At 53.4% G+C, this 21,813-nt stretch overlaps 7 protein-coding genes across 7 annotated transcripts; 4 read left to right on the forward strand and 3 right to left on the reverse strand.

Moving 5' to 3' along the window:
* The first annotated feature begins 2,651 nt into the window (after nucleotides 1-2,651).
* BO72DRAFT_55959 (uncharacterized protein) lies at nucleotides 2,652-5,344 on the forward strand. The gene has a single exon (XM_040950523.1). The coding sequence runs from the start codon at nucleotides 2,817-2,819 to the stop codon at nucleotides 4,854-4,856; it is 2,040 nt and encodes a 679-aa protein (XP_040803262.1). The 5' UTR covers nucleotides 2,652-2,816; the 3' UTR covers nucleotides 4,857-5,344.
* A 430-nt stretch (nucleotides 5,345-5,774) lies between these two features.
* On the reverse strand, nucleotides 5,775-7,958 carry BO72DRAFT_425622 (proline--tRNA ligase). The gene is made up of 3 exons (XM_040942916.1): nucleotides 7,460-7,958; nucleotides 7,234-7,403; nucleotides 5,775-7,162 (listed from the first exon to the last, which is right to left on the reverse strand). The coding sequence occupies exons 1-3, from the start codon at nucleotides 7,841-7,843 to the stop codon at nucleotides 5,833-5,835; spliced, it is 1,884 nt and encodes a 627-aa protein (XP_040803263.1). The 5' UTR covers nucleotides 7,844-7,958; the 3' UTR covers nucleotides 5,775-5,832.
* A 186-nt stretch (nucleotides 7,959-8,144) lies between these two features.
* On the forward strand, nucleotides 8,145-10,460 carry BO72DRAFT_400703 (chaperonin-containing T-complex alpha subunit TCP1). The gene is made up of 6 exons (XM_040942157.1): nucleotides 8,145-8,236; nucleotides 8,313-8,360; nucleotides 8,418-8,503; nucleotides 8,561-8,665; nucleotides 8,733-9,767; nucleotides 9,836-10,460. The coding sequence occupies exons 1-6, from the start codon at nucleotides 8,194-8,196 to the stop codon at nucleotides 10,217-10,219; spliced, it is 1,701 nt and encodes a 566-aa protein (XP_040803264.1). The 5' UTR covers nucleotides 8,145-8,193; the 3' UTR covers nucleotides 10,220-10,460.
* BO72DRAFT_55956 (WD40 repeat domain-containing protein) lies at nucleotides 10,354-13,283 on the reverse strand. Its single transcript, XM_040950522.1, has 3 exons — nucleotides 12,442-13,283; nucleotides 12,279-12,389; nucleotides 10,354-12,222 (listed from the first exon to the last, which is right to left on the reverse strand). The coding sequence occupies exons 1-3, from the start codon at nucleotides 13,094-13,096 to the stop codon at nucleotides 10,823-10,825; spliced, it is 2,166 nt and encodes a 721-aa protein (XP_040803265.1). The 5' UTR covers nucleotides 13,097-13,283; the 3' UTR covers nucleotides 10,354-10,822.
* Nucleotides 13,284-13,494: 211 nt separating this feature from the next.
* Nucleotides 13,495-19,187, forward strand: BO72DRAFT_526330 (putative rRNA biogenesis protein RRP5). Its single transcript, XM_040950024.1, has 3 exons — nucleotides 13,495-14,020; nucleotides 14,073-18,491; nucleotides 18,556-19,187. The coding sequence occupies exons 1-3, from the start codon at nucleotides 13,553-13,555 to the stop codon at nucleotides 19,090-19,092; spliced, it is 5,424 nt and encodes a 1,807-aa protein (XP_040803266.1). The 5' UTR covers nucleotides 13,495-13,552; the 3' UTR covers nucleotides 19,093-19,187.
* On the reverse strand, nucleotides 19,168-20,768 carry BO72DRAFT_484825 (uncharacterized protein). The gene is made up of 2 exons (XM_040947868.1): nucleotides 20,502-20,768; nucleotides 19,168-20,421 (listed from the first exon to the last, which is right to left on the reverse strand). Exons 1-2 carry the CDS (start codon nucleotides 20,537-20,539, stop codon nucleotides 19,275-19,277), a joined length of 1,185 nt encoding a protein of 394 aa, XP_040803267.1. The 5' UTR covers nucleotides 20,540-20,768; the 3' UTR covers nucleotides 19,168-19,274.
* BO72DRAFT_56063 (uncharacterized protein) lies at nucleotides 20,454-20,816 on the forward strand. Its single transcript, XM_040950524.1, has one exon. It carries the CDS (start codon nucleotides 20,544-20,546, stop codon nucleotides 20,775-20,777), a length of 234 nt encoding a protein of 77 aa, XP_040803268.1. The 5' UTR covers nucleotides 20,454-20,543; the 3' UTR covers nucleotides 20,778-20,816.
* The last annotated feature ends 997 nt before the right edge of the window (nucleotides 20,817-21,813 follow it).

Below are 21,813 nucleotides of genomic sequence, written 5' to 3' on the forward strand. Positions count from 1 at the left end.
ATTGTTGAGAAAGATGGAGGTGCCGTCAGAGAAAGAGAAATCCCCAAACCACCTGATCGCTCATTCAAGGCGTGAAGGTCTCAGAAATGTCTCACTTCCACCTGTGAGCGTAGGACGCATTGGAATATTGGGCCTTGATTCGGAAGTGCTGGAGGGCGGAGTGCAGGAGGTAATCGCCGGAAGGGTTTCGTTGACGTCGAGCATTAAGTAACCGCCGGCTTTTCCACATGTAACGTCTTGCACATCGAAGCTACCTTCCTCCTTCCCCGCAAAACACAAGAGGTCCAATCATTCACCAAGGACAATCCAAAATGAGCGTGTGGCTACTGCGGATGTTTCTGGTAGGAGCGACTCTGCCTGCCCTTCAGGGCGCTCAAGCTCGATTGTCCTAGAAATGTGGCGTTCAGAACGATTCTCATTTTGACGACCTGCAACGGACATCCGGATACGCCGCATAGTTCAACAGGTTCTGCTATCGATAGGCACGACGCAGCCGGGCCAGTCGGAGCCCCCTTGCGGGGGTTGATCTTAGGACTGCATCATCGGAATCCGGGTTCTTAGGGCTGACTGTTCCCGCGCCGATATCCCTGCGGGAAACCGGAAACGATTCTGGCTGCTGCCTACGGAGTGCAGAATGCTGCTTATCGATAAGCTTCCATGTGGCAAGGGATCGTCATGTTGCAGAAGAACCTGTACTGTACATCGTGGATTCCACTCGTGAACCAACAATCATGTGCATCGAAGTTTTTGCTTTGGCGTAGATCACCATGTTTGGCTTGAACATATGAGGATCCAGGAGATTGAGCACGTTGAGCAGCTGACTGGTAACAGAGATGCAGGAGTTTTGTGCCTTTTCTGCTCCATATGCTACCCAGTCGAGCAGTGTGTGTCGGCATCATATCTTGGAAGTTGGGGGCATTCCTGATCCATGATTTCCGTTCCCGGTCATGCCAAGCCTAAAGGGGCATTTGCATCGGCCTGGCCGCAGGCGACAATTTATGCAGGATCCTTAAGCATTTATGCTTATAGTTCTCGCTTCTTTCGAGGCACATGGCAGGGTTCTGTTCAATAATGGTCTGACATGGTTCCACAAAGGAAGGGATCATGGTAATAACATCCAATCAAGACGGAAATAGTTGCATAAAGGAAGACAAGAGGATCAATTCAAAGCGAAACTGGGAGATTGGAAGACTGAGAGGGATATGGCAAGTGAAGAGAGGGAGAGCAACGTTGGTGTTCGCTGAAAGTGACTCGGGACTATGATGGTCTTACCTAATCTCGACTCTTGTCAACCCGTCTGGCTCCCGCCTCGCTATGAGAGTATCAACAAACACAACACCACTTCAACCACCTCCTCCCCCTTCTCCGAATTTGCGATTCCTAGTCTACTCTTTCAATTGAGAATCAAGAGTAATCAAGATTGGTGCCATCGCGATCGGCGTTTCAGATCGCTGGGACTCTGGATCGTGGCCTCCAATTAAGGGGCCTGGAGAGAGTGCATTTCCTCCACAGATACGGAGAACCTCCGCAAACTCTCCCATCAATCAACATGATCAAGGTGAAGTGCCGAATCGATCAACCTGTCTGACTCCTAGCAAGACGCCAAACTTCCACGCTGTTCCTGTCAGCTGCCATCGAATTCTTCCTTCCTTCCTTCCTTCCTTCCTTCCTTCCTTCCGAATACTCCAAGCCTGGTTGGCGGCGACCTACAGGCACTCGATGACATTGCCCCTGTCAATCAGTATCGCAATGGGATAATTCCAAGAACTCTGGTGCTCGGCTGGAAAACTCAGTCCCACTCCGCGCCAGCGCCGTTCGTTGTCTATTGACGATCAGCTACCCGATATGTCCAATAGGCAATAGCACGTTCCTTCATTCGAGACCCGCTTCTTTGATGGGTGTTCGTGGCTCCATCCCGCGCCTTTTATCGGCCTCTGACTGGCCCTAACCAGCCAACGTCTACACAGTAGCCGACAGAACTTTCGGTCTCCATCAAAGCATGAAATCGGGTTCCTCTCACCAATTGATCCACCCAACCTCTGATAGGCTGACTGCTGTCACTAAATAAGGTAAACTTCGACTGCAAGTCTCAGGAGTGTGCTAAGAATGGCACTCTCGGCCTACTAGTCTAGTCGGGCATTAAGGCCTGTAGGATGCAGATCTAATTTCAATGACCTCGCTGTCAAGTGGGTGAGAAATTCTAGCTTTTAGGTTATGACCGTAGGGAAGTTTAGGGCTCACAGCCGGAGAGGGATGGATTCAACGGTCTTCTTTGGCAACTGCGAATTGACAGGTATGGCTTCAGGGACTTTGACGGGTGTCCTTGACTATGTCGTCACTAATGCAAGTTCTAGATTTGTAAATCAAGATTCATGCAAATCCTACAGTATGAATGTGTCCACCAGATCTCTCTCCCGGCTGTTGGCTGAGCCCCCATCCGCCCACGCTCCATCACTGAGACCTGGACCACTTCTGCCCCTGACGTAGAACCGGAGCAAATATGAGATCTGCGAACCGGGCAGCCACTAGAGGGCAATCCTTTATTCTTCTGTCCTCTCCTCATTTGCTTCTGTTTCTTTTCCTTGTTCCTCTTCCCGCCACCCCGTTCCGTTCTCAAGCATGATGAGCCTGCTCCCAACCCTTCAGCATGGATTAGGTACACTATAAAACGAATACCGGAACACGATAGTCGACTTGAGATTAGGTTACCAGTCTAAGTGTCATTGCTCTCGCTTCGGATGCAATCGGCTAGGATTTGAGAATTAACGCAGTCGGACGAAACTCTTGAGGATTGACGAAGATCGCTCTGCACAATCATGGCTTCTCTCAGACGGTTTTTCCACACCGAGAAGTCGTCGGGAATGCCCCATGATGATCGAGACAATCGGACAAAGTCTTTGGGGAGCGATCAACAATCCGCCGCATTCTCTACGACGATAACCTCACATCCCCGCGGTTCCCAGAACAGACCCTTTGAGCCAGCTCACAACATGCGTGCACGCCCTACGACATCTTATTCTCAACCACCGTCCTCACTCCCTTCGAGTCCAAGGCCAGACAAAATTCCTCGGCATGTTGACTTGCTTGACGCACTGTTCACTTCGCATCGATATCATATACAGTGCCCTACTTCTTTATCGCCAATTACTCCTTACAATGAGGACATCGCGGAAAGGAACATGGCTTTTTTCCTCAAGGGAACGTTTCTTCCCAAGGTGGTGTATCCCCGTCCCACTTCTTTACAAGGAGATGTCGCAAGAAACGTGTTCGGAAGGAACAGCCGTTCTTTCACACGCAGTACGAGTACACGACCTAAATCAGCACAGGGGTTGCCTCCCCGGTCAACTGATCAAAACGGACAGGATTTCACACAAGGCCGGCCTCGCTTGCGGGCTAGGGAAGGCCGTGTAGCAACATCGACTTCCAAGTTATATGCTCGTACCGCGTCTTGCGCGCACGATGACTATCCAGAGTCGCCGACGGAAATGAGCTCCCAAAGAAGCTCTCTGCACTCACAGAGATCAGCACCTAATCTAGTGGCCGGACGGCCCACAACTTCTGATACAGAGCCCCCGACACCCAGCAATGGCTTCCTTGGTGTGCCTCCAGCTTACAAGCAAGGCCGCAGATGGAGCACTACTCCCCTCCCAGATAGTCCCACCATCCCAATGTCAATAAGCCATGACCAGAGTCTGAGCGAGGATGAGTCAACCCATGGCACAACCGGCGTCACCCAGACTTCCAAGGATCATTCTCAGGCCGCCTCTTCTCGAATTCATTCTAAGAAGAACGTCCGCGATCTTTCCATCAATACAGAGCTTGCAGCTCGAAGAAATCCCACCTCAAGAGCAACGCACCGTGCCATCCAGCCACCGACTCCCAATACAACTGAGTCAGCACAACATATGAGTATTGCAGAGGTTATGAACAGCCCCTTGCCGGTGGCTTCACCCACAGCAGTCTCGCCTTTACCTCCCGCTACTGAGAAGGTTGCGGAAATTATGGACATGTTTCGACAGGCCTATACGTCCTCGCCGGTCATGACACCTCACCCAACGTTTGAAACTCTTCAAGATGCTATCATCCGTGAAATCAATTCCCATGACGCCTTCAAACAGTTGACATTTCCCGAAACGGAAGGCTTTCTTACACCCTCTCCCTCGCAGGAGTCGTTCGATAAAGGTCTGAGCGTGCCGCTATACCCTAATAAGGGATCTGAAAGAGGTCCTAATGCGAAAGAAGGTCAACTCCTCAAGTTGATCCGAAAGAGTTCCTTTAGAAAGCATAAAAGAAACTCGGAACAACGTAGGAGCATCTCGACAAGTGTACCAACGACAGCCATATCTCAAGTGTCAGAAGGGACCATTCGACGGAGGCACACCGATGCCCCGTTACCATCAGACCAAGTCTTGAGCAAAGCAGTCGCGGGTGAGGACAGCCTCGAGGAACCCGAGATGCCCATGACCTACATGTATCTGTTGCTGCGGTCTGAGGAAGCTGCATCTGACATTGCCTCGAAGAAAGCCCTTCGCTTATCTGGAAACACGACCCAGTCCACGTCCACGCAGTCCCTCTCGTGCGAGAAGGCGGATCGCTCCAGGCCGTCCCCATCCATTCTCTACATGCGCGCCCACGGCTCCGATTCCATACAGGGATCCCGATCTAGCTTTTCCGACGACGAGAGTGACGAGGAGATTATTGAACTACCAAGCCTCGAGCCTCCGGAAGTCATTATCCATGGCGTCGACTACGAACATGCGGCGGTCCCCACTGCGCAGAGCACAACTATCAAAAGCCCTTACCGGATCATGAGCTGGCCGCGCAAACCCACCAACAACGTCTTGAACGTGAACTAGCTTTCTTCTCTCTCTCCTCTCTTCAAGCGCTTCTCTTCCAGGCTCCCGAGATCCGACAACTCAAGTTGTCTGACCTACTACCCTCCATCCACTCTTGTGGAGGGCAGTCCTTCTCAAATGAGACTGTTTCATGATACCCATCTACATGCATGTCCACTAACTACTTCTTCCCCCCTTGCACGGCTTTCGCCCGATTCCAATCATTCCTTCCTTAAAGAGAAACACGACGATGTCTTTCTCACGAACGAGTGCTGCACATGATCCTTTTTACTGTCCCAAAAGCTGACTTGCTGCTACGTGCTTTCTTCTGGACCATCTCTCCCTGCTACAACAGAGGAACTGCCTCTGCTACCTACACTCATTGTATAGATGCATAATTTCCTATTATACTTTGTTATCTGTCTATCAGCGCAACTATCTATCACTGCCTGCTGTCGTCGCTCAACATCATGTCTCTCCTAAATAACAAAAAAGATCAAATAAATAGCCGAGCTCCATGCGAAGTAGTCAATGGTAGTCAATAAGTACCTATAAGTCTATCACTCGGTGCCCAATCTGTCTACTTCTCAATTTACCAATAAGTGACGGCGACAAAGGCCTCATCAACTTTTACTCCTCAAATTCAGATAACAGCACACTGCCCATTGAGAAGGTATCTGATGCAAGTAAAGCTAGGGATTTCTAGCAAATTCTTGATTCTTTCTTTCAAAAAGAGAAAAAAAACTCCTCATCACACGCTTTCTTTTCCTTCTCTCCCAAACCCCACCAACCCCAGGTTTTCCAGACACACAACAAAAAAAAAACTGTAATGGCAGGAAAGCAAAGTCATAACAGTCATAGTACGAAGATAAGAAGATGAGGATATGCACACAGAATGGAAAAATGAAACCACTCTTGATTGAAACGAAGTAGTGGTAAATAAAATGTCAGTTGCAAGTGATTTGATATTGTATAGTATGACGACGACGAAAAGCGCTTAGTACGAGCCTAGATTAGGTGGACCTGGGTTAGCGAAAATGGTTCGAAGATGATGACGACAAGAAAACTTACGGCCGAACATGCACCACTTCTCCGCAGGGCGGGTACACTTGGGGTTGCAGCACTTGGTCTCGCCGGGAACGATACCCTCGGGCTGGTCGAAGGGGATACAGAGAGACTTGGCGCCCATGCTGGGGGCACGGGCGTCCTGGGCCTCGCCGGAGTCCTCCTCGGCCTTGCGGGCGCTCATGTCCTTAATCTGGTCCTCGCACTCCTCGGTCAAGCAGTGGGGGATGATGCAGACGTTCTTGTCGTTGAGGGCGGGGGTGAAGTCGTCCCAGTTGGTGATGAGCTTGCGGTGGGAGCGGTACTCGTTGTCGGCGCGGTTGTACAGGTCCTTCTGGATGGTCTCGAGGAGAGCGGGGACGGCGGTCGCGAGCTCGGCGATCTGGATGGGCGCCTTGCCGTCCTTGCCGGGGATGTCACGGCGAGCGGCGGTGACGAAGCCGCCGGCCATCTCACCGGGACCGAACTCGATGCGCAGGGGCACACCACGCAGCTCCCACTCGTTGAACTTCCAGCCCGGGGAGTAGCCCTCGCGGAGGTCGGAGATGGCGCGGACGCCGGCGTCCTGGAGGACGGAGACCAGGCGGTCGATCTCGGCGTAGAGCTTGCTGCGCTCCTCGTCCGAGGTCTTGGCGGTGATACCGACGGGGACGATGACGGTCTGGTTCTCAGCCACGCGGGGAGGGAGGACAAGACCGCGGTTGTCACTGTGGATCATCACCATGACACCCAGAGTACGGGTCGACAGACCCCAGGAGTTCTGCCAGACGTGGATGGGGGGCTTCTTCTCGTCACCCTTGGCGGAGGGATCCTCGACGGTGATGCCGAACATCTTACTGAAGTTCTGGCCCAGACCGTGAGAGGTACCACCCTGGATACCACGGCCAGTGGCGGGAATGTAGCCCTCGACGGTGGTGGTGTAGAGACCACCGGCGAACTTCTCCTTCTCGGTCTTCTGACCCTTGACGACGGGAACGGCCAGAAGCTCCTCGTAGATGCGAGCATAGAGGTCGAGGATCTGCATAACCTCCTCATGGGCCGCATCCTGGGTCAGGTGGGCAGTGTGACCCTCCTGCCACAGGAACTCTCTGGTTCTCAGGAAGGGCTGGGGGTGCTTGAACTCCCAACGGACGACGGAGTTCCACTGGTTCAGCTTGAGAGGAAGGTCACGGTGACTTCTGATCCACTTGGCGTAGTAGGGGTACATGACGGTCTCAGAGGTGGGACGAATAGCGATCTTCTTCTCCAAGGGGGTGGAACCACTGCGGTATAGAGACGAATGAGTTAGCCATCACGCGACCAAAGATAACCAAAGATAAGGAGAGTTGCATACGCGTGAGTGACCCAGGCGACCTCGGCCGCGAAACCCTCGATGTGGTCCTTCTCCCTCTGCAAGACATCCTCAGAGACAAAGAGAGGGAAGGAGCAGTTCTTGACACCCATCTTCTTAATGTATCCGTTGAACCAGTTCTGGATCTCCTCCCAGATAGAGTACGAAGCGGGCTGGCGCAAGATCAGCACGGGTGCGAGCCAGATAAGATAACCTAGAGACCACCCACCTTGAGGATGAAGCATCCAGAGACATCGTAGTAGTCGAGCATGTCACCCTTGGTCAGGACCTGCTGGTACCAGCTGGGGAAGTCCTCTTCCTTGGAGACATCGATACCGATCAGAGCGGCACCGTCAATCTTCTTCTTAGGAGCCTTGGAGGCGGGCTTCTTGGCCTCCTGCTTTCCAATTCCCTTGTTGGCAGCGTTTCCAGCCTTCTTCTCGGCCTTGTCTTGAGCCAACTTGGCCAACTTGGCGGCCTTCTTTGCAGCATTCTTGGAGACCTCGCCCTGGGGAGCAGCGGCATCGGCGGGGGCCTGAGTGCGGTCGGGCAAGGTTTGAGCGGCGGGCGATTCGGCGGGAACCGCAGCGTCAGCAGGGGCTTGGCTGGACATTTTGGAGTTTGAGGAGAGGGCCTTCGGGCGGGGAAAGAAGAAGAAAGAAGGACCAAACTCGAAAATGCAGTCGAGGTTGACAGAAGATGGGGTCGAGCGGTAGCGCGGAGAAGGGGAAAAGGCGTTAAGGAAGAGCCCCTCTTCTGAGTCAAAGTGGGATGTCTCTTTGCGCTTTCTCACCGCTCGGGGCCCGGCAGAACTTTTAGCGCAAAGGGCCCTCTCCCCGAACAAGTCGAACGCAGCAGCAAAGCAGCCAAAAGCAAAAGCAAAAGCAGTCCTGTCAGCTGTCGGAGCTTTTCTTTCTTTCTTTTTGCACCCCTTCTCCATATCTCCTTGTCTATTTCACAATCATGGCAGGCATCTTCGAGGCTCCGCGGAATGCGGACACCCTTTGTGAGTTTAATTTTCACATTTCCTCCGACTTCACGTTCCCCTGGACCTCTTCAAACTGACTACGAGCTTCGCACAGTCTTGGGTGGGCAGAAAATCACCGGTGCTGATGTACGGGAGCAGAACGGTATGTGTTCGGAAGAAAGCTCAATGCTTACGGATGGATGTTGATTGCATCTCGCAGTCCTTGCTACGCAGGCGATCGCAAATGTCGTCAAGAGCTCCTTTGGCCCCTCCGGCTTGGACAAGATGATGGTGGATGACATCGGTGTATGTCTGCCCTCGCAACCCCGTCTACCCAACAACAGCTTCCTGACGCTTACCTAGGATGTTACGGTGACGAACGACGGTGCGACTATCCTCAGTCTTCTCGATATCGAGCACCCCGCCGGAAAAATCCTCGTCGACTTGGCTCAACAACAGGATAAAGAGGTCGGTCCTGCCGTTCGCCTGCGTCTCGTGCAGGAGAGGGGAATCATTCACGCTGACCACTGTCTAGGTTGGTGATGGTACCACGTCGGTCGTTTTGATTGCTGCAGAGCTCCTGCGAAGAGGCAACGAATTGATGAAGAACCGCATACACCCCACGACCATTATCAACGGTTACAGACTCGCCCTGAGAGAAGCCGTCAAATATATGAATGAGAACATCACTACGAAGGTCGAGACCCTGGGCAAGGACAGCCTGGTCAACATCGCCAAGACTTCCATGTCCAGCAAGATCATCGGCGCAGATGGCGACTTCTTTGCCAACATGGTCGTTGACGCCATGCTGGCGGTCAAGACCATCAACCAGAGAAACGAGGTCAAGTACCCCGTCAAGGCAGTTAACCTGCTGAAGGCACACGGAAAGAGCAGCAAGGAGTCGGTCCTGGTCAACGGCTACGCCCTCAACTGCACTGTCGCCTCCCAAGCCATGAAGACTCGGATAACCGATGCGAAGATTGCCTGCTTGGACATGAACTTGCAGAAGGAGAGGATGAAGCTTGGTGTTCAGATCACAGTCGATGATCCTGATCAGCTGGAGAAGATCCGCGAGAGAGAAGCCGGCATCGTCCTGGAGCGTGTCGAGATGATCCTCAAGTCCGGAGCTAATGTCGTCCTCACCACCAAGGGTATTGACGACATGGTGCTCAAGCTTTTCGTGGAGAGAGGTGCCATGGCCGTCCGCCGTTGCAAGAAGGAGGATCTTCGCCGGATCGCCAAGGCCACTGGTGCCACCTTGGTGAGCAGCCTGTCAGACTTGAACGGTGATGAGAAGTTCGAGGCCTCGAACCTGGGTCACGCAGAGGAGGTTGTGCAGGAGCGGATATCCGATGATGAGTGCATCCTTGTCAAGGGCACCAAGGTACACACCTCGGCGTCCATCATCCTGCGGGGCCCCAACGACTTCACTCTGGATGAGATGGAGCGTTCGGTGCACGACTCCCTCTGCGCCGTGAAGCGGACGTTGGAGAGCGGCAGCATTGTCCCCGGTGGTGGTGCCGTCGAAACGGCTCTTCACATTTACCTCGAAGAGTTCGCTGTCACAGTTGTATGTTGCCCACCACTCCAAACTTTCACACATGTGCCATATAAAGAAACTAATCATGTCCTCTACAGGGCTCTCGCGAGCAACTCGCCATCGGTGAATTCGCCCAGTCCCTCCTGACTATCCCCAAGACCCTGGCCGTCAACGCCGCTAAGGACTCGTCCGAGCTTGTCGCCCAGCTCCGTGTCCGACATGCTCTGTCGCAGCGTGTGCAGGACGGCGATGCCAACGAGGAGGAGAAGGCTATCGCCAAGAAGAAGACCTACCGCAACTATGGTCTCGACCTGACCAAGGGTCGTGTTCACGACACCCTCAAGGCCGGTGTCCTCGAGCCTAGCATGGGTAAGATCAAGCAGCTGAAGAGTGCCGTCGAGGCTTGCATTGCCATTATGCGTATCGATACCATGATCAAGTTGGACCCGGAGAGGAAGGAGGATGATGGACACGGTCACTAAATCAAGCTTGGTGGTGTCCTGCTTGCTTTGGTCTACCCCCTCTACCCCAATTCCATCTTTTCCCTGTTTCTTCATGTGGAGTTCTTAGATATTTAGGATGAAGGAAGAGGAAAAGTATAATCAAGATATGAAGTATATTATTGTATCGCCTGAACTCCTTTGCGTAAAATTACTTGCTCTGGGGACTTGTATTATTCGAACTCCTCGAGTAAGACTGGTGTGGCGCGCAGTGCTGAATTCCTCCTGTTGATACCTTCTTTATTGTAGTAGGCAGAAAATTACAGGATCTGTAAGGTTGGCTTTGATTTTCGATAGCTTCACTATCGCCGGTAGATTGCAACTACCGCCGCCTCGACTATCCGAGCAGAACTCCCTGCTCCCTGCTTTGCAACAACAGGCTTTCATGAACAAGCCCTGATAACAAGCTTTCTAAGAACAAGAAGAGAACAGACAAAACATAAACAAAACACCCGCTAAAAAGAACATAGACATGGATATAGGCTGAAACACCACAAAATGCACACTCCGAGAGCTGGAGAAAAAATTGAAAAGCAAGAACAGCGCTGAAAGAAATGAGACAGAACAACAGAGGAACAAGGAGAATCATTCATCTTCGTCGTCATACGAGTCCTGCGTTTGCGCCCACCCGCAGCGCCAGCGTTTACCCTCAGTCTCACCACTTGTGCGTAGATCCCGAGCCTCAGGGCCCTCCCGCCAGCATCGAGCACTGTAATCATCGCTGACCGTGACGAGTTCGCCGTCGACGGTCCAGGAAACGGCGGAGACTTCCTTGGAGTGGCCTTCGATTAGGGGAGTGCCGGATTGATAGATAGGAACGGTGTCCTCTAGTCGGCCGGACAGGCCGACCCCTGAGTTGGTGCGGCGAAGGAGGCCCGAACGAGTGGAGAATGGAGTGGCGGGAAGTGAGTCCGTTTCTGGAGGGGTGGAGCTGGCGGGTGAATTCGAGAGGAATCTCTCGTCTGTGGGGAAGAGAATGGCGCATCGATCACTGCTTCCAACCGCTAGCATTTCGGGTTTGTCGCCGGCTGCTTTGCGCACTCCGACTTTGACGTAAAACGAGGACACCTGCAGACGAGGGTGGCGGAAGCCATATAGAGGGCCGAGGCCTTCCTTGTCGGAGCCGCCTGAGCGGCGTGGGCGGTTGTTGTTGAGGGATAGCTCGGGGGCATTGCCGAGGATTAGGTGAGATGTGGAATATGTATAGACGGTGCCGTCGCGGCATAGTGTGTAAAGTCGGGAGCCGTCCCCGCCTAGTGTGATCGAGGTAAGACCAAAGCGTCTGTACTTGGCGTGGCTTTCGGGTTCCCGGGTCGTGGAGAGGGGGAGAACAGGTCGGTTACGCCGATTGTGATGTGTCGTGCGTAGATCCCAGAGTCGCACGCAGGCGTTGGCCTCGGAAGCAGTGACAAACAGGTTTTCGCGGCCTGGGGGGAGGAAGGCTAGCGAAGTCACAGTGATGTCGGAGCGGCGGATTTGGGGTTCCAAGCCGGGGACGGCAGCGGTTTGTGGCATCCATGCATGCGCGCCATGGATGGTGTTCATGACCTGAGGAAACGTGGTTTTGGAGGAGATGGGTGAAGTGGATGGTTCTGACTCGGATTCAAGCGAGCACTGTACTTGTAAGCAGGGCTTGTCAAACCCTTTGCATCGCAGATCCCAGATGTTAACATTGCCGTCTCTACTGCAAGTTGCCAGAACCTTGTTGTTGGCCGCCGGTTGAAATTGGACTCGCTTGACGGAAGAGACGTGATTCGAGAGACAGTAGATCGGCGTTTGGGTGGTCATGTCGATGACTAGCGCAGTCTGGTCGCCCGAAGCCGTTGCGAGCAGTAAATCATCGGATGAGAACTCCAAGTCCATAATCGAATTCATATGCGGACGGAAGGTAAGGTACGCTTGCGAGAATCCGTTCTTATCGCCTTTGGCAGAATCCATCAATCTGATCCCACCCTCCTCGTCACCCACAGCAACAAGACTATTTGCTGCAAATCAGTCAGTAAACATAGCTCGATACTTATGCACATCCGGGTGACCTTACTGTTGCATGTCGCCGTGCAAAACGGAAGGACATAGCGATCGCCAGCAACACTAGCGCAATTGTGGCTGTCACTTGAGCGGGAGTAGAAATCCGAGGTCAAATCCTGCCAGCCTTGAAGAGAGTTAGAACAAGCGCCCAGTATATGATAGCGGGGGTACTCTACCAGCTCCGGAGTTTGCTCGCATCGTAACTCGATTTGCGCGGTTCCCCAAAATACTTCGCATGTATATCGCCCCCGATGTTTGCAAAGCCTGTGAGCGACGAACCGGAGGAACTTGTCGAGGAGGTTTAGAGGCGAAGGTGGTGAGCTTGGGCTCATGCTCCGGTATGCTGCTCACATTCAACTCGAACTTCCGGACTGGGGCGGCTAGCTCTTGGTCATATTTGACCGACTCCCTGACATGGACTTCTTTAAGAGGTGAGGACTGAAGAGGCGAGCCAATTGATGAAAAGGAGAGCTTCCGTCTCTTGCTGGGGGTCCGTATGAGTTCGGTGGATTCGGATCTGTGTTCAATAGCCTTCAAAGTCTTCGTAAAGGCTGGACCCAGGCGGTTGACAGCGGGCGAGCTAAGTGTTTTGAGTGCCTGGCGGTTGGTCCTGACTGCGCTGGCATTGTTGTTATTGCCGCTACCTAGCATAGACCTAGGCGTGAAAAACCTCTTGAATGAGCGTGGAGTGACAGGAGGAGGCTTCCTGGGCTTGCGTCGGAAGCCAACATCGGAGGCAATTGAGGGTGGGGAGGAAGGAATATCCTGTGATGAGGGGGGGAAATAAGGCTCCGATCGAGGTACTTCGGGGAGATCATGATAGCCGTCCATTGTGTCCCGTAGACTGACCAAAGCACACGGACATTCTATGCGATGAACGAGTAAAAGAAAGTGTTCATTGACCCAGGTAGCAGAGAATGAAAGAATGAGAGGAAGGGAGCATTCGGGGGAGGAGGTGGAGCAGGGTTCAGTCGAGAATTGGATGGAATGAAGGAAGGCCCAGCAATGATGATTCCACTTCGGTTTAGTTTGGTCCTTTTTCTGCCCGGCGCGGAAAAGTCTCGTGTCGACGTGCCTCTTTCGTGACGCGCATTTCCCAATGCCGCAGGCGGTGAATATCCCCAATTTAGGTGGGAGGTCTGCCCCAATGCGGCAGGCGGTCTCTCCGTCCATCGGCTTTTCCGTCTAAATTTTTTAATTTTTCGTCTCGAAGTCCGCCGGTCAAACTACTTGGACTGGGAGCTTTGGAGCAGCTCGTCTAGTCTTTTTTTTTTCAATTCATTCACTATGGCTCCCATCAAGCGCAAGGGTAATGCCGCAGAGGAGGTATCTGTCCGCCAACCTCAGAAGCGCGTAAGAGTTGGCGCAGACGATCGCAAGTCAGAAAAGAAACAGAAGAATGCCTCCGACGACAGTAAGCCCAAGTCGGATGCGCCGAAGGCCTCCGAGCTTTCAGTGCTGCGCGACGACGAGCCGTCTTTCCCACGTGGTGGTGGAAGCGTTTTGACGCCTCTCGAACGGAAGCAGATTCAAATTCAAGCCACGAAAGACGTCCTATTCGAACAAAAAGGTGCTAAGCCCTCTTCCAGCAAATTCGAGGGTGGAGAATTCGAGGAGGATACAGATATGGAAGATGCTGGCGAGACCGCTGCGACGGCTGGTCAGGCTTCCCGCAAGAAGAAGGTCAAGGGAAAGAAGCAAGCGGAGAAGGATGCGCAAGAGAAGGGCATTCGGATTGAGGGTCTTAATTTCAAGGTAAGCAAGTCTGGTCGCCAGTCTGAGAATTATGAGCGCTTACAAAAATCAGCGACTTGTTCCCGGCAGCATGGTCCTCGGCAAAGTTTCAAGTATCAGCGCTCACAACATCGGACTGTCCTTGCCCAACAACCTTACCGGTTATGTGCCCCTAACCTCCGTGTCGCGACTACTGGAGGAGAAGATTGAGAAACTCCTCAAGGAGGACGGCAGCGACGACGAGGATGGCGACGATGAGGAAGAAGACTCCCTGGATCTCCATAAATACTTCTACCTGGGACAATATCTGCGGGCAAACGTTGTCTCCGTTGGAAGTAATGCGGCTGACGCCAATCCCAAGACCCGGCGCCGCATTGAGCTTTCCGTTGACCCCCGACAGGCCAACTCCGGCCTTTCGAAGTCAGATCTCATCATGAACGCTGCAGTTCAAGCTTCGGTTGTTAGCGTGGAGGATCACGGTTTGGTCATGGACCTGGGTATTGAAGGTGCTGAGGTCAAGGGTTTCATGTCATCGAAGGAAATCGACCCCAAGACGGACTCTTCGACCATCAAGGAAGGTTCCGTGTTTCTGTGTATGGTGACTGGTCAGAATGCCAACGGTAGTGTCATCAAACTGTCGGCAAACCTTCAGTCCGCTGGGTCCATCAAGAAGTCGCACTATCTCAGCAATGCCCCTACGATCAGCTCTTTCCTCCCCGGTACCGCAGCGGAGATCCTGTTGACGGAGGTGACATCGACTGGAATGGTTGGAAAGATTATGGGCATGTTGGATGCCACCGTGGACTTTGTTCAATCTGGGGCTAACACAGGGAAGGAGGACCTGGTCAAGAAGTACCAAACGGGTGCGAAGATCAAGGCTCGCTTGGTCTGTACTTTCCCCGCCTCTGAGCCTTTCAAGGTCGGATTCACATTGCTCGACCATGTCGCCAAATTCGCGTCCGACAGCCATGGACCGGGCTCCTTTAACGATGCACCTGCTATCTCTGCCATTCTGCCCGAGGCTAAAGTCATTCAAGTCGACCCTGGAATGGGTGTCTACGTTCAAATCGGATCTACGAAGCACATTGGTTTCGTCCACGTCTCGAGATTGGCTGATGGCCAAGTGGAAAATATTTCGGCTGAGCATGGCCCCTTCAGCTTGAACACCGTACACGAAGCCAGAGTTGTTGGCTACAGCCACATCGACAACCTCTACCTGCTGTCTTTCGAGAGGAAGATTATCGATCAGCCATTCCTCCGCCTCGAGGATGTGACAGTGGGAGCGGTTGTCAAAGGAACGATTGAGAAGCTTTTGATTGGAGCAAACGGCCTTGATGGTCTTATCGTCGTCCTGGCTGACGGGATCACCGGTCTTGTGCCTTCCATGCACTTTGCTGATACTCTTCTTCAATTTCCTGAGAAGAAGTTCCGTGAGGGTATGACGGTCTCAGCCAGGATTCTCTCGGTCAACCTGGAGAAGCGCCAGATTCGTCTGACTCTGAAGAAGAGTCTCTTGAACAGCGAGTCCGCTATCTGGAAGGACTACAAAGACATTACCCCTGGATCGCAGTCTCCAGGTACTATTGTCAGCATCAAGTCTCATGGTGCAGTGGTTCAGTTCTATGGTACCATCCGCGGTTTCCTTCCTGTCTCGGAGATGAGCGAGGCTTACATCAGAGATCCGTCGCAGCACTTCAGACAAGGTCAGGTTGTCAACGTGCATGCACTCAGTGTGGATGCCTCGCTTGAAAAACTCGTGGTGTCTTGCAAAGATCCTTCGACTTTTACCGAAACCTACAAGGAGGCCTTCGAGAAGATCCACCCTGGCTTGCTCGTTTCGGGTACCGTTTTCGAGAAGTCCAGCGATGATATGCTCCTCAAACTGGACGAGTACGGCCTTGTGGCTAGACTTAACCTCGAACATGTTATCGACGGTTCTCCCTCGAAGCAGGCTTCGACTCTTTCGAAGATCCGCGTCGGTCAAAAGCTTAACGAGCTCCTTGTTCTCGACATCCAACGGGCCCATAGGCTCATCAAGGTTACCGGCAGACAATCCCTCAAGAAAGCTGTCAAGCAAGGTTCCATGCCTGGTTCCTTTGAAGATCTCAAGGAGGGCGCTGAGGTCACTGGCTTTGTCCGCAACATCGCCCAGACTGGTTTGTTCATCGAGTTCATGGGTGGTCTGATTGGTCTCGTTCCCAAGCGTCTCATCGCCGATGAGAATGTGAACAAGCCCAGCTACGATATGGTTAGGTCACAAGTTGTCACTGCGACGGTCCACTCGCTCGACGCTGATTTCAAGCGATTCATCTTGAGCATGAAGCCCTCTGAAGCCACCCGCGCTGGCGCTAAGAAGCCCGCCGCCAAGCCCGCTCCTACCAACGATGCAGTTACCAATGCTATCGATGAGAGCATCACCTCGATGTCTGACTTCACCTTCGGAAGAATCGTCAAGTGCAAGGTCGTTTCCGTCCGCGCAACTCAAGTCAACGTTCAGCTCGCCGATAACATTCAGGGTCGGATTGACGTTTCTGAAGCATTCGACAAGTGGGAGGATATCAACGACCGCAAACAACCTCTTCGTTCCTTCCGACCTAAGCAGGAGATTGAGGCCAGGATCTTGGGAGTCCACGATGCTCGCAATCACAAATTCCTTCCCATCAGCCACCGTACCGGAAAGTTCCCCGTCTTCGAACTTTCCATCAAGCCAAGCTTCTTGAAGGCCAGCAACCCCACCCCGCTCAACTTGGAGCAGGTCCAGAATGGCTCGTCCTGGGTGGGCTTTGTCAACAACGTCGCGGACAACTGCCTTTGGATCAACTTGTCTCCCAATGTCCGTGGAAGACTGCGCCTCATGGATGCTTCGGATGATCTTTCCCTCCTGGCTGATGTTGATAAGCATTACCCTATTGGCTCTGCCGTCAAGGTGCATGTCACGGCAGTCGACGCTGAGAAGGGTCGTCTTGACTTGTCTGCCAGACAGCGTTCTGATAAGCTCTCATTCGATGACATTTCGACTGGTATGATTCTGCCCGGTAGGGTCACCAAGGTGACCGAGAGACAGGTCATCCTGCAACTCAGCGACTCGATCGTCGGTGCGGTCGATTTGATTGACATGGCAGACGACTACACGAAAGCCAACCCTACCGTCTACCAGAAGAACGAGGTTCTCCGTGCCTATGTTGTGAGCGTCGATAAGGACAAGAAGAAGATCTCCCTTTCCACGCGCCCATCAAAGGTTCTGAGCTCGGGTCTACCCGTGCAGGACAAGGAGATCACTTCCATCAAAGACCTCGCCGTCAACGATGTGGTCCGTGGCTTCATCCGCAGAGTCGCCGATAACGGTCTCTTCGTGACTGTTGGCCATGGCGTCACTGCCTACGTCCGTGTCTCTGACCTCTCGGACTCCTATCTCAAGGAGTGGAAGGATTCCTTCCAGAACGATCAACTGGTCAAGGGTCGTGTTACTGTGGCCGATGCCGAGCAAGGCAAGCTGCAGATGAGCTTAAAAGAGTCGGTCTTGGATCCCAACTACAAGGCCCCGCTCACCCTTCACGACCTTAAGCCTGGTCAGGTCGTTACAGGAAAGATCCGCAAGGTGCAAGATTTTGGTGCTTTCATCGTCATTGACGGCTCCGCCAACATCAGTGGTCTTTGCCACCGCAGTGAAATGGCTGATAAGCGTGTTGATGATGCTCGCACTCTCTACGAGGAGGGTGACGCTGTCAAGGCGGTCATCTTGAAGATTGACCGTAAGCAAGAGAAGGTCTCTTTCAGCCTTAAGGCTTCATACTTCAACGACGAGGATGAAGATGAAGATGAAGACAGCGAAGAAGACGGCGACGAGTCGGAGGGCGTCAGCCTCGATGGCTTTGGTGGAGTTGATGTCGAGGACAGTGATGGGGACAGCGATGTGTCCATGGGTGGAGTTGATGTCGACGATGTTGAGGACAGTGGAAGCGAGAGCGAGGATGAGTCCATGGATGAAGCACCTTCCGCTCAACAAGGAGGACTCGGTGCAAACGCCTTCGACTGGAACGGCAACTCCAAGGACACGGAGGAAGCGGTGGAGTCCGATTCCGACTCAGATGCTGAGTCTCGCCCTAAGAAGAAGAAGAACCGCAAGCCTGAGATTCAAGTTGACCGAACCGGCGATTTGGATGCCAATGGACCTCAGTCTGTGGCCGACTACGAGCGATTGCTCCTTGGTGAGCCTGATTCTTCGGTTCTTTGGCTGCAGTACATGGCCTTCCAATTGGAGTTGGGTGAGGTCGAGAAGGCCAAGGAGATCGCCGAGCGTGCCCTCCGCACCATCACCATTGGACAAGATGCCGAGAAGTTGAACATCTGGGTTGCAATGCTGAACTTGGAGAACACCTACGGCACTGAGGACTCCTTGGAGGAGGTCTTCAAGCGCGCCTGCCAATACAACGACACTCAAGAGGTCTATGAACGGTTGATCAGCATCTACATCCAGTCCGGGAAGAACGAGGTTAGTATATCCTTCGAAGATGATCTTGGTTTGCCACATTTTGCTAATGACCCCCGATTCACAGAAAGCGGACGAGCTCTTCCAGACTGCCCTCAAGAAGAAGGTCTTCGCGTCCTCGAAGTTCTATGTCAACTACGCCAGCTTCCTGTTCGACACCATGGCTGATCCCGAGCGTGGCCGCGCCCTGCTTCCCCGCGCCCTGCAGTCACTGCCCTCCACCACCCACGTGGAGACGACCTCCAAGTTCGCGCAGATCGAGTTCCGGTCCGAGAACGGCGACGTCGAGCGCGGACGCACCGTGTTCGAGGGCCTTCTGTCCTCGTTCCCCAAGCGCGTCGACTTGTGGAACATCCTTCTGGATCTGGAGATCAAGAACGGCGACGCTGAGCAGGTGCGCCGCTTGTTCGAGCGGGTGCTCGGCATCCGGGATAACAAGAAGGGCGGCCCGGCCATCGAGGCTAGCAAGAAGGTTCGCCCGAAGCAGGCGCGCTTTTTCTTCAAGAAGTGGCTGGCGTTTGAGGAGAAGCTTGGTAATGACAAGATGGTCGAAGATGTCAAGGCCAAGGCCGCGGAGTACATCAAGGCAGTGCAGCAGGAGTAAAACAAGTACTAGGTGCCGTCCATGGAAGGCGGGTATTATCCAGGGGTTACGGGACATTAAGGAATTCTTTTGTATATACATAAAAAGCCAATTTTGCAATAAGGATATTGTCTTTTCACTCTTCACACACCGACCAAACTCCGCTCCCAAGTAGAAAATGGTAGTAATTCCAAGCCAATCACTCAGGCTGCCTTCCTCTTCTCGGCCATCAACCGTCTATATTCCTCGACGATATTGCGTCTCTCCGTCGCCAACTCCTCACGGCGCCTCAGACTGCCCACCGCCGCCGGCACGTTGGCGACATCCACCCGGGCGCCGCCGCGAATCTTGAAGACCTCCCTGGGCTTGGTCAGCTGCGGCGGCGCCTGCACGACATCCAGGGGATTGAGCTGTTTATTCACGCGCTCGCGCTTGTTCAACTTGGCCCACGGATCCGGATCATCATCCACCGTATCTGCCGTGCCATCCTTCCGCTTCTTATTCCCGGACCCCTTCTTCTTGGCCTTGCGCTTGCCGGCCTCGGCCTCCCACGTCTTCCACAGCTGCAACTGCTCGTCCATCTCCTCCTCGCGCTCCTCGCGCTGCGCCCGCTCCTTCTCCACAATCTCCGCCTCCTCCTTCCGCCACATGGCCTGCAGCCGCAGCAGATGCTTCTCATGCTTCGTGACCTTATGCTCGCGGATATTCGCCAGCTCCGCCGCCGCGGGCTTATTCGAGCGCTTCATCGCAGACAGCGGCATCTCCCGGTTCACACGCGCCGCGAAATCCGACAACTTCTCCCCCGGCATAATCTTCGGTGCTGCTACCGCCGCCGCCGCCGCCGTCGTCATCGCATCCGTCGACCCAGCTTCCGGCGCCGTTGCCGTTGCCGTGGCCATCTTCTTCTTATTTTTCTGGGCGTTACCACCAGCATCCCCCTCGCCGCGCTTCCGCTTCTTATTACTCTTGCTAGTCGGAACAACATCCTCCCCGTCGTCGTCGTCGTCATCATCATCATCACTATCCCCATGATTCTTATTCCTCTTGGCAGCAGCCGCCACCGCCGCCTGCGCCTGTGATTGCTGCCGCTGCATTAAGCGCCGGAACGCGCGCGGGGTGTCATCGTCATCGAAGGCGGATTTGGCGCGGGAGGTGGCCGCCAGCGCCGCGGCGGCATTTTTGGGAGTCGGCTTGGTGGCCTTCTGGGGCTGCTCTTTGCGCGGGGCACCGCCGGGTTTCTTGCGGTTGTGATTCTTGGGTCCCCCGGTTTTGGCGGTTTTGGTGGTAGCGCTGGCCGGGTCGCGGACGGGGAGGGATTTGGCGATTCGCGTGGGGGGGAGGTCGTATGTGCTGTTTTGACGGCGTTAGTCCTGGGGTTGAGGGGGATTGTGATTTGGATTGGGTGGGAGCTTATTGGTGAGAGGACTTACTCGGCGTCTTTTTGTCTGCGTTTGTGTTTGTGAGGCATCTTGATGTGCGGTCGTTCCAATCCGAGGGGATTGGTTTGGTGGTGGTTGGTTGTTGGTTGTTGGTGGTGGAGAGAGAGGAATCGGAGTCGGATCGGGGAAATGAGATGGGACGAAACTTTTTTTTACCTTTGCGGGCGGAGGAGGAGGAGGAGCGCGGCGTATCTTATCGCCGTGGGAGGTGATAAGAGATCATCATCCACTTTACTGTACTTGCTAGGTGTAGTTACAACTCTATAGTATCGTCTGGTTTCAGTTGGATAAGATCATTTGTTTAAAGGATTTGTATCTACAAGACTCAGCTACATACTGATCATCTGAGGCAGGATAAAGCAATAACTGTGGTTGTAGACTCTGTGTTCTGGTATTGTGCTTGGAATTGAACGGCCTCATGCTTGCCGAATGCGGTAAATACTTAGCCTGCGGACTAGACCAACCCACCTATTCATTTTTTTCTGTATTACAGTCCATCTCAATGAAGTGAGCTATGAAAAGGTGTCTAAAGTTCATCTTTCCCTCCAAGTAGCGACATTCGGCTTGACTTGCCTCGTCCGATCAGTATCCCGGTAAAACAGATTTCGGGAGAGATGGTCTCCATGCAACGCTTCCAGGCTCCCCAATTCAAGCTCATGCTGTTGCCTAAGCCGTCCTACCCACAAGTGCATGTCCGCAGAGCATCTCGCAGAACCTCTCCCACGACGAGTGACAAATCCCTAGCCCTGCTGAGTCTTAGCCGGCTTCTCCTCAAATCGGAATGTCCGAGATGAATGACATCTGGATGGAAACCCTTGCAAAGAAAGGCTTGTTGGTTTTTCCTCGTAGGGTTGGGAGATTCATGCAAGGGCGGGGGAGGGAATACCCTCCAACTCCATCGGGGCGAGTCTCGGACATTTTCCCATCCTCGTTCTCGTTTTCTGTCCAGTGCCACGATGCCGTCGGGAGACCGGGATGACTTACTGGTAAACACAAACCCCTCAATGCGCCCCCACAATTGATGAATGGAAAGGTGGATAGGCAGCAGCACTCTGCTACTATCCTGAGGGCAAAACGAGGGTATCGTTAGCGTCCCTGGAACCCTGGTGGTAGTGGTAATGGTGGTGGTGGTGGTGTACCACGCCCGTATAGCATTGAACTACTTTAGCGGGAGGGCACTTGCTGAGAGTAACTCAACTATATGAATGTCGCCATCCTCAGGGCCCATGCAGTGATTGGCAGGAAAACTCAAGAGAAAGGTTATTTAGTGTAAGCACTGAGATTCACCACCGCTGACGGGCTG

Source organism: Aspergillus fijiensis (genome assembly GCF_003184825.1).
Source record: "Aspergillus fijiensis CBS 313.89 unplaced genomic scaffold BO72scaffold_14, whole genome shotgun sequence".
Taxonomy (NCBI): domain Eukaryota; kingdom Fungi; phylum Ascomycota; class Eurotiomycetes; order Eurotiales; family Aspergillaceae; genus Aspergillus; species Aspergillus fijiensis.